The following is a 15,039-nucleotide window of genomic DNA, read 5'->3' on the forward strand; positions in this document are numbered from 1 at the left end:
CTCTCTGATTTGCTAAAAGAAAAAAAAATGAAAATGTTTTCTTCTCTTGAGCAGATGGATGTAACTGTGCTCTGAGTCTTTTGTTATTTATTACACCTAGTCGAAAATGCTTGAGTTAAAATAGTGAATAGTATCCTTGGAAACTGTTGTGTCCCCCGGCAGAGCAGGTGGTTGTGAGCGTGAAAGTTTTTGTTATTCATGCTCCTCAATTGTGCTCACCTGTCGGTAATTTTTTAACAGAAAAAAATCAGACGGGAAATTTGTTCGATCCTCGTCTGTTTTCATCTTTTGTGTGTGCTGTAATGAGGTGTTTAGTCTCTGCACTAACCTCCCTCATAGTCAGCAGACGTGACTGGGAGCAGGTGTGCTTTCACAGTGATTAAAGAGTCTAACAAGCAGAAACTTCAGTGAGGAACATATTTTCCATTTCAGTAATTTATCCATAATCACCTCTGAGTTACCTGACAAACTGATATGGAGTCAGAGAGTAACATCTTTGATCTGAACCGCTCTATCTCCAATCACTGAAGAGGACAATGATGTGACCTGTGTTTCATTTTTGTCAAGGACTCTCTGCAGCCATGGCGGAACGGTGATGCTGATGGATTTTGGCCTCTTTGCTCCCACTTAGTAAAAGCACAAAGGCCATGAACTCTTATTGTGGTAATGACGCCACTCATCATCTCAGAGGCGACGCTCATCACTGAGACAGGTGAGACAATCATGCAGAAAGTGAGGAACAATGACCTGAAGTCCTCCCATGTCTGTCACAGTGAACCTAATCCACATAGAGAGATGATTAAGACACCATGAACTGGTTTGAAAGCTACTAAAAGTTTCCATTAAAGGGCATCAGCCTCAGTTGAAGTTTAAAAGGTCTTTTGGTGTGATGGTATGAAAAAAGAAAACTCTCCTACCTTTGATTACCTTGAGATGGACAAGAGGAATGCACTGTTTAATATAAAACCCAAAGACTTCAAAGCTGCAATCACAGTGTACAAATAACAATCCAATCTCACAGCATTTGGTAAAAAAAGACACACACATAGGAATTATAAACCAGTGACTCACGTTAGATAACATCAATAACAAACTAACCTCCTATGATTGGAGAATATTTGATGCTTGCAAAAAGAAATTATTGAAGAAAACAAGTCAATAGATGACTCAAAGAAACACAAGGTCTAATTCACCCAGGATGGATTGAAGCCGCTAATTGCTTATCATTTGCTCTGGCTATGTGCTCTGTCTCAAGGTCTATTTCACAGAGCATAGTGCTAATGAAAATCAGGCACAAACATATCCATATCAGTGCAGTTTCCTCTTGTTTTGAGTCTAAATGCAGAGAGCAGGTATCTGAAACTTTGTATGGAGAACAATTAATCCATGTAAGGATGATGAGCTAGGAAGGGAGGGAGAAAATGTAAAGGTTTCATGAATTAAAGTTCACATATTATGCAAAATACACTTTTTCAGGCATCTCTAACAAAAATATGTGCCCCAAGAAACAACAAAAAACCATTCCCTACCCCCTTTCTTTCTCCACCTTCCAGAAAATGTGTGCTGAAACAAGCTGTTCTCAGATTTTCCCCTCATGATGTCATGTAGGGAGTTAGCCCCACCCCCCAGGTTTGGTTGGCCTTCCCGGCTTGGATGAAAGTTCTGACCTTCTCTCCTGATCCTCCTCTCAGCTGGCAGCTGAAAGGAGGATCAGGAGAGCCACATCTATTTCCTGAGAGGGGCGGAGTCAGCCAGCTCATTAACATTTAAAGACACAGAGACAGCTCGTTCTGAGCAGGGCTGAATATGCAAAACTCCAATACTAGAGTACAAACTTCACAGGCATGTTTTGGGGACCTAAGAGATCAATATAAACTTGTCTTAAAGGGGTAATATATGTGACCTTTACATCTATAAACAGTGGGAAATGTTGGACAAAGCCTGAGTGGCATCAGTCAGTTACAGGGAGGGGGTTTTGAGTCCTATCTGCAGAATCCATCATCTTGAAAACAGTCTCAAACTTTAGACCAATAAAATAACAGCATAAAGAGGTGGAGCTGTGGCGTCTTGAGCCTACTGATAAACTGACATATCATTACAGCTGTATCTGCCATGCCCCAAATAAAGCATGAATCAATGTCCTTGTTTTAACCAAAAGGTATTAGTTGTTAACAAAATCACTCCAAGAACAATGTGTGCCAATAAAGGCATAAACTATTTTGACAAAAAACTCATTTTCTCATTGTCAAAAAAATAAATGACCACCAAACTTTGCATGTGTTGGCTTCCTCCAACTAACCAGTTTGATTTTATGGCCCGCAGTTTCATTGATTCTGAGGCAGCTCTGACAGGAAAAAAAAACTCCTAATAAATCTATTGTGTGCAATCAGACCAGCATTCATAGCACCCGAGGAAGGTCAGAGATGAACAGGTGGATAAAGTGCTTGATATTTGCAGCATGAGCAGGTGCTGGCCTTGTTGTTTGAACAAATCACTGAGTTAAAAAAATCTTAACTTCTCTTGAAACCTTAAACCTTGAGAGGATTCACAGTGAAACAAAACACAAACAAAATGGTTTCACTGCACAGCAGGAAATCAGATCAGTAGCTTCTCTCAGAAAGAATGACTAAAACTAAAATAAGTAATTAAAATGTCAGGCTTGTTCTCATAACTTCTGTTTTTGATTCAACTAGAAACGAAAGTAAAAAATGTGCTAAAATTCAGGCTTAAGGCAGGAGATAATTATCCTACGGTTGTTTAGCCTCATGGAAAAACTCAAACAGTGAATATTTGATTTAAGGGCAGTGTTTGGTACATAAAGGCTTGTTTTAGGGATAATGCTGACAGCAATGTCATGTTGTTTACATTATTTTCCTGCTCAATTATGGCTGATGAAACATTTAAATTATGCAGAAAGATCTGCAATTCAACATCCATAATGTGAAGTCACTTTATCCGGTGTCTTGATTTGTGAATCAAATAAATCAAGTACATCCTCAATTCCAAAAAGTTGAGGCACAGATTACAATGATTTGCAAAACTCAAAAACCAATATCTTATTGACATTAGTATGAAAACAATATATCAAATGCTGAAACTGAGACATTTTATCATTCAATAAAAATATTAGCTTATTTTGAATTTAATGGCAGCAACACATCTCAAAAAAGTTGGGACAGATTAACAAAAGGCTGGAAAAGAAAGTGGTACTAATTAAAAACAGCTGGAGGAGCATTTTGCTACTAATTATGTTGATTTCAGAGAGGCAGAGTCTCTCAGAAATAAAGACGGGAAGAGGTTCACCAATTTGCAAAAACTGTGTCTAAAAATAGTGAAAATTTTTCAGAAAATCCCCTCAATGAAACATTGTGAAGACTTTGAATATTACATGAATCTTATCATGAAAAGATTCAGATAGTCTGGAGAAATCTCTGAGTGCAAGGGACAAGGCCAAAGGTCAATAATGGATGCGCATGTTCCAATATTGATAGGCATAATTCTGCACTGGAAATCACTGCATGGGCTCAGGAACACTTCCAGAAATCCCTTTCTGTCAACATAGTTCACTGTGACATCCACAACTGATAGTTGAAACTCTGTCATGGAAAGAAGAAGACATATATACACATACACACACACACACACACACACATATATATATATATATATTGGCCAAAGCTCATTTAAAATAGAATGAGGTAAAATGGAAAACTGTTCTGTGGTCAACCGAATCAAAAATTGAAATTCTTTCTGGAAATGCTGTGGCCTGTGGATTTAAGAGGAGAGGGACCAACCAGCCAGTGCACAGTTCAAAAGCCTGCATCTCTGATGGTATGGGGTTGCATCAGTGCCTGACAGCATACACATCAGGAAAGGCACTGTCAATGCTGAGAAGTAGATAGAGGTTTTAGAGAAACTTATGTTTCCATCCAGACAACGACTCTTTCGGGTACAACCTCTCATATTTCAGCAAGACAATGCTAAACCACATACATCACAACAGCATGGCTTCACAGTAGAAGAGTCCAGGTGCTTAACCGACCTGCCTAAAGTCCAGACCTTTCACCAATAGAAAACATTTGGAGCACCATTAAAGGAAAAATCTGACAAATAGGACCCAGGACTGGCGTGTGGGTAAAATCCTACATCATACAAGAATGAGAGAACATTCCTCTCCCAAAACTCAACAAGCAACAAGCCTCCTCACTTCCTAGACTTTAACAGACTGTTGTTAAAAGAAGAGGGGATGCTACACAATGGTAAACATGGTCCACAATGGTAAACTAAGAGATTTTCTCAACAAACTTCTTTTTATTGTGTCTCTGATTTGGAATTTGTCTTGTGCTTAGGGTATGTTATTCCCCAACAGGAAAAAAAGGTTGTATTTTGAAAAAAATATGCAATTTTTGGAAGATCAAAAGCCTAAATGTGGCAAAAAGATCTTGTTATGGTTAAGAAAAGTAAACAGAATTGGTAAATTGTATTCCAAAAAAGTTAATGTTTGGTTTTCCAAGGTGATGACTTATGACTTGTCCACTGAGATGTGATTTTTTTTCACTGTGAGAGCAGGAACCTGCTAAGGTGAGTAGCATCCAGGTGCTCCCATACAATAGTGGCTTAATTATAGCACACAAATATAAAATGGGTTGATTGCAGAGCTTAATCTCATCGTAACTGATGGGTTAGTCCTATTCAAATGGTGCATTTCCCTGTTTGTTTTAAGGTAAAGTTGGATTGACAGTTAAGATGTGCAAAGGAATGGCTCAGTTGTAAAAAATACTGTAACTGGGTGATAAAATGTTTGATTTCAGATGTCTAATATTAACTATATTCCTTCTTTCTTCACTGAAGGAAAACTCATAGTCTGATGTATAACCAGACTGTTCAGTGAATCTCAGCCAAACTTTTCTTAACAACTCCCAGTCTGTTAATATGACTCTTAAATTTCCGTTAGAGCCGTAATCATTATGCAGAGCGCAGATGAGATGTTTCTTGGTTTCTAAAGGTCTCCCTGCTTGTTGAGCTCTCAGCATGACTCCTCTCCTCTGACAGACTGCAGCTCTCTGTTTCCAGGGGACCACTTTGATAATACCGACAGATCTGGTTATTAACAGCAATATTGAATGAACTGTAGATTCTTTCCTCCAGCTTTATCAAAATGTTCTTGAAAAGTCTTGGAATTCCCAGACCGGATCATTAAGTATGCTGCGAGTGGAGCCAAACAGGACTCACTGTCCTTCTTCTTTAACCTTTTCAGTAAAGGTCAAACCAGCAGACTCTGCTAAGAGAGGAGTTCTGTCTTCGTAGGAGGACGATATGTATCAGAGCATAAATGCTTCTGCTGAAAACAAGGATTATACATGCTGACATTTAACTGAGAGTCTGAATAAACAGGGTCACGTTGTTAATTCACAGTCATATATTTGCAGTAGTAGGCTTTGTTCTGAGGAAGGTTGTTTAGATAAGATGGCAGAATTTTCATGCGTTTCATGAGATTTCATTAGTAAATATGGTGTAAGTTAGCTCAGGTGACCTATCACTAAGCTCCAAACATTAGCTCACTTTAGCAAACAATCAGCACCAAAGTTAACATTAAATGTTTTCACCCCGACACCCACCTGTGGGCTCCGACAGTGGGAGTCAAGATAATTACTCATCACTCCTTAAACTGTCTTTAGTTCTTTAACAGCACAGCTTTTTAAGTCTACCATTTTATCATAATTGGCTTCAACTAAAAGTCTGTACTCCTGCTGGTGCAATGACAGTCAGACACTCATGCTGTTTGGTAACACAACATTTCTGTCAATTACAGCCTTGATCCTGTCCTGTTTTCCTTCAGTGCTCAGCTCAGAATGTAAAGAGGAATCATCTGTCCATCAGCTGGATGAACCAACCTAAATTATTTATGGCAGGGTCGGCAAGCTGACTTTAAAGTTCATGTTTTAAGTTTCACCACAAGAGTTTCTGGGCATTGCAACATATTGCTGCTGTTGTGATCAGCAAAAAACACGCATTTGTATTTTTTTTTATTCTGTTTTGATGTATAATTATTTATATACAGGTCCATAATTAATGATTGGTGAAATCAAAGAAAAATTATTACTCAGATATGAGAGATCTCGCTTGCTGAGGCCTCAGTATTGTCATGAAATGTCCAGAAATTTTCTTCTGTATACACAAACCAAATCAACAAATCAATGGACCTTTCTCATGTGTAACATACTTCAGATCTCTGGGGATTTTCATCAGTTAAAAATGTGATTATTCAGCCGTCACCGTGCAGCGCTGCCTCATTATTGTCAGACACTGATCAAAGCAGCCAAATTCAGCCTGTCAGCAAGGTTACACAAACAAACCTGAGGCTCAAACGGCTGCTGGAGGAATAGGTTAAAGGAAAATTAATCTTTACAAGGTGCTGCCACACTGGATTTCCACTGTTGCTGCAGAATAGAGGAAGGGAAATAGAACTGCGGTTTGTTTGTTCAACACATCTCTTTGAGAGGTGGAACAAGAACATTTGTGTTCATTAGCATCAGTCACACTGTAAACAAAACCATACAAACAGTGCTATGAAGAGACATATTAAGTGCTAAAATGCTTATTGCTTTGTCTTTACTCTCCTAATCGAATGTCTTTGCTTCCTTCATTTTTAAACGAGTGTCTTTTTTTTTTTAAATCTCATTTTCAATCTCTGGGCCCACTCCCACATCTTGTGTAAAGTGTCTTGTATTTTAAATCATATCAACATATTTCATACATTGTCCTGTGTATGTTCTGAATGTTCACTGGTGCAGTTAAAGACCCTGCAAAGTTAAATCCAAAATTTGTGTCTTAACACACTAGATATGTTTGAATAAGCCTGCTGTAAACATGTGATAACACTTAGATCCATATGTGACTGAATTTTGGATTTAGACCGTTAAAAAAGTTTTTCACATCTTTCCTGGCTGGGTTTAATATGGGCAGGGCATATGTGGGTGGGCCACGTGACCCCGCCTCTCTAACACTACGGCGATGTATAAAATCCCTAAGCAGTTCATCTCAGTACAGTCTGCTGTAAGCTGATGTCACTGCATTCATTGAAAGTTAACAGACTGTTAAATGCTGATTTTTTTTTCATTGTGAAGTAAATTTCCCAAATCTATCAGCCCCAGTGGCCTATGGATCTTCTAAAGCATGATAACAGAGATTTGAGCCACAAAACGGGCTTTGTCTGTGCTCTGGCACAGAGCCAGGCAGCTGCACTGTGATCATAAGGCCAACATAAGGTCAGGGGGTGGGCTAATAGCATGAGCGGTGGGCTAATAGCATGAGTGCTTGTCTAGTTTTCACTTGAACCAGATGCAGCAGAAAAAAACACCATTTATCCATACTTCACTTGTCTTTAGTCCTGGATGATTAAAAGAGGCAGACTGGGGCTTTGTCTCTCTCAAAGCAGCAACTGTTTAATCCCTCCTGTCTGTTAGCATTGTGATGCTATAGTTTAGTAAAGTATCTGCTGATAGACATGGTCTATTCCTGCCAAGTCTGTCACAACAGAAGCCTCCAATGTGAATCATTATTGAAGACTTTTATTTTGAAGAGCAACTTCAGGAAATTGGGTGTTCACAGCTGCAACTCAACAACATAGACATCTCATTGGGGGGCAGTGTTGGGCCTCATATCAGGGTCTGCTTAGGGCCTCACTTTGGCCAGGGACAGCCCTGCTCTATGGAGCTCACACACTTACGTCTCTCATGCTCACCGTGTAACTCTGCTTCTCTGTCACACCTGCCTCTCCTGTTTTTTGTCCTCCTCCTCTACACATACTTGCATGCAGTATCAGACCGTTTGCTGCACGGGCTGAAGAGTCTTTACAACTTTTGATTGAAAATTACTTTTCTGATTGGATGATTATTTACACATTCCATCAATCGTTTTCAATTTCCACCATTCAACCGCGTACATCCCTACTTCTGGTTAGACAAACTGGTCTTTTCATGATGGCTGTCTGGAGAGGGGTGCCAGGGCTATTTTCAGTAGTTTCGAATGAGAAAAAGCCTGGTGACAAGAGATTTTGTCCAACAGTAATCAAGAAGGGTGGGGCTTGACAAACTTGGTGGTAATTAGTGGGGATGAAGACTACAGACTCTGTTTATCAGATACCAAAATCAGTTTATCTCATTAAGTATAGTAATACAGACTCTGACCAATTATCTGTAACTTCTTGTAGCTGAAAGTGTCCAATTAAAGAAATATGCAGCTTTATCTCAGACTCTGTCATTGTCACTTTTAGATTAGATCAGCCTGGCTCACTGTGAAACCTAATTCTAAGATTATCATAAAAAGCAGAGTGGTAGTTACTGTAATGCTTGGTAAATGACCTACAGAGCACTCAAGCATAGTCTGACACAAACTACAACTTTGGTTAAGAATGGAGGAATAAAAGCATGGAATTTCTTCATTTTAACTTCGTTATCTGACAGTAAAACTGTAATCCAAACATTTCAAATTAAGGCCATGTTTGTGGATTTTCTCTCTCACTTTTGCTCCTTTTTTAAAGTGAGTAACCTTTACAGGAAGAGCCCAGCTCATGTAAAATTCAGTCAGCCTTGCAGCAGAGCAGGTGGATGTGTGTGTGAGCTTGCTGTGTGTCGTTACCTGGGAGACAGGATTCGTGGACATTTTGACACGTTGTTGAAACAGTAAGCTCAGGATGCGGTTCTGCTGTTCCAAGTCAAACACACGTGTCCGCAGCTTCACACACTCCTCTTTTAAGTCCTAGATGGCATCCAAGGGGACAAAAGACCGTCATTAAACATGTTTAACAGAAACAGATCATAATGCTGCTAGTTTGCTGCACTGTAGGGCTGATTTATTCAATCTCAATCAGAAGTCTACATTAAAAGTAAAGTCAGTCCTGAAGCTTATAACTTCTAACTATTTCATATTCAATCTCAGAATTCAGATTTTAATCTCATAATTCTGATTTTATCTCAAAATGCTGACTTTAATCTCACAATTCTGACTTTAATCTCAAAATGCTGACTTTCAACTCAGAATTCTGACTTGAATCTCAGAATGCTGACTTTGTTTAAATTCTGACTTTAGTCTCAGAATTCTGACTTTAATCTCAGAATTCTGACTTTAATCTAAGAATGCTGACTTTTTAAAGAAATTCTGACTTTAATCTCAGAATTCTGACTTTTTTATCTTAATTTTTTTTTTTTTTTCAGTTGCCCTAATCCTCTCCGTAATTTTACTATAACTGTGACGACTTTTGTGCTGTGCCCGTCACAGCAGTGGCCTTTTTGGTACTTTTGCCACTTTTGCCCCTGCTCCTCAAATATTCTGAATCTTTCACATTATAAAATCTGTTTGGAAATTAAAATATAAATAAATAAGAGTGTGCCAGGCTTTAGACTGATCATCTTACTGACAGGATCAATGATGCTCCAAAAGTGCAGAGACAAACCTTTTGTGTGAGGAGGGCCTGGACCACCTGATTCGCCACCTTCAGGAGAGAAAATAAAGAAAATCATGTCACTAAGTTGTTGTTGAAAGTTAAGTTGGTACTTGAAAAGTAAATTTTATAACTTTGTGTGCAGCTCTGAGATGTAGAGTGACTGTAAATGAAAATGTCCAAGAGCAAACAGCATCAGAGGGAATCCTGCAGCATGTTTAATGCAGTGAGGACAAATTGACTGTGTGTTGCATCACGGTCAGATTTAGAGGAATCACACAGCAGCTGCCTGCAGCTATTATATCAAACTTCACCCTCATAGCAAAGATAAACCAAAATAAGGACATAAAAATCCATTTTTAAAGGGTTTTCTTATTGTAAAGTGTTTACTCTCCTTCATGTATCTTATTTTTCAGCTCTTTTTCGAGGAAAAAGTTTAGTTTTGTAAAGTTTTATTGTAGCAGAATCACCAGAAATGCCTTCTTTCCCACTTATTTTGACTTCAGGAGTGGAAGCAAACATTATACCTTGACGCTGGAGTAATAACCCTGTTTCCACTTTTGTCTGCTGCCAAATGATTTCCCTTCGCCTCTTTCATCTTTCTATCAAAACGACTCGCTTCAGCTCATTCAGGCCATGACAGGAAGCCTTCTGAATGCTTTCCACCAAAAAGATTAATGTGCATAATAAGACTGAAAGCAGGAGAGCAGAAATGAATCCCATAGCTGAAAGTCTGAAACTCTTCAGTCCTCAACCATTATGTTAAATTCTCACGGGCAGCAATCTCCATAGTAACAAGCCCATTAGTGAAAGCTTCTAAAAAGTTAAGTGGAGCGGACTCGCTAGCTGGAGAGAGTTGAAGGAAGGACAGGGGACGAGACGGAGAGACAATCAAAGAGTCGTCCGGGAGAAAAGAAGAGAGAAGAACAGGTAGACGTGCTGAGAGTCCATCCTCCTGAGCGCTGACATTCGGCCCTCCAGCTCTCCTCCCACATCGCCCAGAGCTCTGTTGTCTGTCCACTTCAATTAAAGATGTTCCCTTCTCCTTCCTGTCCTCTGTGGACTTCACTAACATGAGGAGAAATAGTTGGCGTTTGTGCATGTGCCACTTATCTGGAGAAGCTGACAACTGATTCATTCAGTCTCTTCATTTCTTCATCATTTAAGTGAACTCCTTTTATTCTGATTTCCAGTCATTGATGATGGTTAATATCCTCACTTACAGCAAGAATTTATCCTTCTGGTGCTTGCTGTCAAAAAGTAGACTTCTCTGACATGCCAGCAGTGCACGCACAGCCTACATGAATGCAATGCCAGTCAGCAGTAAAAGCCACAACCAAAGATCCATTTCATGTCTTTAGACTATATTCTCACTTATACATAAAGGGGAAAAACTCAGTTTTCAAAATTTGTAAAATGTAACCTCAAAAATTACATTATCTGATAACATAAAAAAACAACATCATCTAAAGTCATATCTTAAGATTACATTTGCAATATAGGTGAATCTCAATAAATCAAAATGTCATCAAAAAGTTGATTTATTGCTGTAGTAAAATTCAAAAAGTGAAACTCATATATAGATTTATCACACACAGACTGAAATATTTCAAGCATTTATTTCCTTTAATTTGGATGATTATGGCTTACAGATAATGAATAACCAAAATTCAGAAAATTAGAATATTAAAAAAGGATTTTTAACACAGAAGTGTTAGCCTACTGAAAAGTGTGAACATGTTCAGCACTCAATACTTGGTTGGGGCTCCTTCTACATGTATTAACAATGCAAGTAATGTGGTGTGACATGAAGGCGATCAGCCTGTGGCACTGCTGAGGTGTTATGAAGCCCAGGTTGCTCTGATGGCAGCTTTCAACTCTTCTGCGTTGTTGGGTTTGGTGTCTAGCATCTTCTTTTTCATAGATTCTCTGTGGGGTTTAGGCCAGGAGAGTTTGCAGGCCATTCCATCACAGGGACACCGTGGTCCTTAAACCAGGTATTGGTACATTTGGCAGTAGGGCAGGTGTCAAGTCCTGCTGGAAAATGAAATCAACATTTCTATAAAGCTGGTCAGAAGAGGCAAGCATGAAGTGCTATGAAACTTCCTAGTAGATGGCTGCACTGACCTTGGACCTGATCAAACACAGTGGACCAACACCAGCAGATGACATGGCTCCCCAAACTAGTACTGAATGTGGAAACTTTACACTGGACCTCAAGCAATGTGGATTCCGTGCCTCTCCTCCTATCCTCCAGACTCTGGGACCTTGATTTCCAAATGAAATGCAAAATTAACTTTCAACTGAAAGAGGACTTTGGACCACTGAGCAACAGTGCAGTCCATTTTGTCCTTAGCCCAGGTGAGATGCCTCTGACGTCTCTGGTTCAGGGGTGGCTTGACACGAGGAAAGCAACAGTTGTAGCCATGTCCCAGATCCGTCTGTGTTTGGTGGCTCTTGATGCACTGACTTCAGCTGCAGTCCACCCCTTGTGAAGCTCCCACAAGTTCTTGAATGGGCTTCATTTTACAGTCCTCTCAAGGCTGCGGTTATCCCTGCTGCTTGTGCACCTTTTTTCCCTCCATTCATCCTTCCATGAATGTGCTAGGATACAGTGCTCTGTCAACAGCCAGCTTCTTTAGCAATAAACATTTGTGTCTTACCCTCCTTGTGCATGGTGTCAATGATCTGGACATCCGTCAAATCAGCAGTCTTCCCCATGATTGTGTAGGCTACTGATCCAGACTGACAGACCATTTAGAGGCTCAGGAAACCTTTGCAGATGTTTTGATTTAATTCAGTCCGAGAGTAATTAATACATATATGAGTTCCATTTCAAATTAAACTACTGAAATAAAACAACTTCTTGATTATATTCTAATTTATTGAAATGTACCTGTATACATCTGAAGACGGATGTTTTCACTCTTCTCCTGACCTGCTTTGGCATGAGTTTGGTTTGAGTTTATCAGGTCTACTATAGACAGCATTTCCTTATTGAAACAAGAGCAAAGAATACAGAAAGCCTTTCCTGGTGGAGAAGATGTTTTTGCCCTTCTCCCAAGTCCTGACCAGCCTTGGCATGAGTTTTATCCACACTCTCGAGTCACTATTTGAGTAGGGATAACTGTGAAATAAATCCATGCAAAAAATGTTTGAAACTGTTTATGTTTATATTTTCCTGTTATTAAAAGATGTGGAACAAGGGCTCAAGTCAATGTTTAAACTTTTTAAAGATTTTTTAATCACGTCTGGTAACATCTGATTCTGAAACAATGGTGTCCAGGGTATTTAGATCCTCTCCCTCTCCTGTCACACTGATTACTGCATTACTGGTGTAAGTTATGTTTACAGTGTTTGAATAAAAGGTGGAGATGTGTCTATGCTGGCTGGTGTGAAACATTATCGATTCAAGATACAGCTTGAGTCAAGTCTGGATTCACCAAACTCCTAGTTCAAAAGGTGAGTTACATAAATTCTGCATTGAGATGTATTGTTCCTTCTTTAATTTGCATCCAGATTCATTGTTCATTGTTCTAGAATTTGCTGTGTGAGCAGAAATACTCACCTCATCCAGACAGCGTTCGTACTGCTTCCTCTGGTTGTCGTTTTCCATCGACAGAGCAGAGTTCTCCGCCTGAACGCAACAAACAAAGACAGAAAAACTGCATGAATTACTTCATTCATTTATTACAAAAGCATACATGGAAAAATTATTTGAACCAAATGAGCCAGTGTGTCTTTAAATGATATTTCTTCTTTATAAATACTGAGATATAAAGACACATGGCTGTAGAGCGTCTCCACCTGGAGCTCTCAGGTGAAAAGATGGTCTTAAATGAATGATGCTTTAAATTTCAGACATCCAAAGTTCACCCTGCAGGCCTGCACTCTGTCTGTCAGGCTCCCTTCAGGTACCACTGCTAAATTCAATTACTGACAGAGGATCAGCACTGCAGGGAACACAAACCATTCTGAGAACTCAGGAGGTGAGTTTCCACTGAAATGATTAATCCAGTAAATCTTAAAGGCTTGGCTACCTGAGATGGCATGTTTTCACTCTTAAGTGCTGCAGGCTACTCGGATGAACAACAGCTTCACACAAACTCACAGAGAAACTCACAGAGGGGAGGGATAATCACAGGAGAGAGCAGGGTTCATCGACAGAGGGGGTAGAGGTCCTGAGGGGGGTTCAGACCTGCATTATTGAACTTTCAGCTGATGAAAGGAGGTTTACCTCTTTCTTGCAGAGATTCAGGTGTGTGATACAAGTTGCATATTTATTTAAAACAGAATATGATTGTTTGAGGTATGTTCTATGTTCTAAAATTAATTATTTTTTTAAAACAAGTAAGACCACAGACATGAGAAAAGTTTCAATTCATTTTAAACATTATCGTCCCTCGGCCGCACTAGATTAAGGGTCTCCAACTGGCAACCTTTGGGCCGGCCGTGCCATGTTCACTTTAAATTGGCCTGCAGCAAACTCTTAAAATAAGTTGGAATATTGCCTGCACTTGAGCACGAATCTTGTGTTTGACTGAGTGGTACATCTTAATTCTGACTTTTGGCAGTGCTGCTCTGTCAACTCTGTAAACAAACATTTTGACAAGATTCATTGACATGCTTTTTTGTGACAACATTTTAATGACAACTTGAATAATAAACATATTGACAAGATAAAGAAGATAACCTGATAAACAAAGACAAAAGGGTGACAGCAGCTCAAATCAGCATGAATCTTCCTCAGGCATCAGCATTGAAATCTGATTTGCCACCCCAAAATCCTTGACAGTGATTGGCCATCTGCCTTAACAGCCGTCAATGGAAAGCTGTATATATCAACATGCATTGGATTTTTCAAAGAAGTGGAATATCAAAGTGGGCCAATCATCCCTATATTTTTCTGTATGGTATCTTCACTGAAAAAAAGTTTGCACACCCATTTGCCAGACAATTTGGCTGGACTGCAAGACCACACATTTTTACAGTTTTAACCACATTTGATTATTTGTTATGCCCATTTTTGCCAGTTTAACCTGTTCCTGCCAATTTCTGCCAACTATTCTGCCTCAGTTAACCAATTTTCCCACTTTAAACCAACTTTTCATCCTATTTCACCAAATTTTCCACCCATTTATGCCACTTTAAACCCATTTTGGCCACTTTTTATGCATGTTTTTGCCATTTCAACCCATTTTTGGAAGTTAATTGTTTATTTTGGCCATTTTATCTAATGTTTGCCACTTCTAACCCATTTCCGCTTCTTTCAAAATCACATTTCACCACCTTTTCCACCATTTTTTTTTTTTTTTTGCCATTTCTAACCCTTTTTAATTCTGTTTTTAAAAAAGGGGTTTACATTTCTAAGAAGGCTATTTACGATGGCACAAAAGATTAAAAAATATATATTTGTTTATTTGATTAGAGTGGTTATAATTCAGGTTAAATATAAAATATGGATATCACAGCTTAACTTTATAATTCTGCTGACCTCCATGGTCCCCCAGTCTGGCTGGACCCCCGAAAGCTGTCCCATATCACCCCTCTTGGGCAGCCTTGTCTGACATGACTATTCCTGATTGTGCATGGTTGTG

The 15,039-nt window shown here is 39.2% G+C and overlaps 1 protein-coding gene across 1 annotated transcript in view; it reads right to left on the bottom strand.

Annotated features, from left to right (window-relative positions):
* LOC121522363 (nck-associated protein 5-like) overlaps positions 1-15,039 on the bottom strand; it is a 124,791-nt gene that overhangs the window by 50,260 nt on the left and 59,492 nt on the right. Inside the window, exons 5-7 of the mRNA XM_041806610.1 lie at positions 13,011-13,079; positions 9,455-9,493; positions 8,641-8,760 (exon numbers count right to left, since the gene is read on the bottom strand). Coding sequence (XP_041662544.1) covers positions 8,641-8,760; positions 9,455-9,493; positions 13,011-13,079 — 228 coding nt within the window. The remainder of the gene's footprint in view (positions 1-8,640; positions 8,761-9,454; positions 9,494-13,010; positions 13,080-15,039) is intronic.

Source organism: Cheilinus undulatus, linkage group 15, assembly GCF_018320785.1.
Source record: "Cheilinus undulatus linkage group 15, ASM1832078v1, whole genome shotgun sequence".
NCBI classification, from domain to species: Eukaryota; Metazoa; Chordata; class Actinopteri; order Labriformes; family Labridae; genus Cheilinus; species Cheilinus undulatus.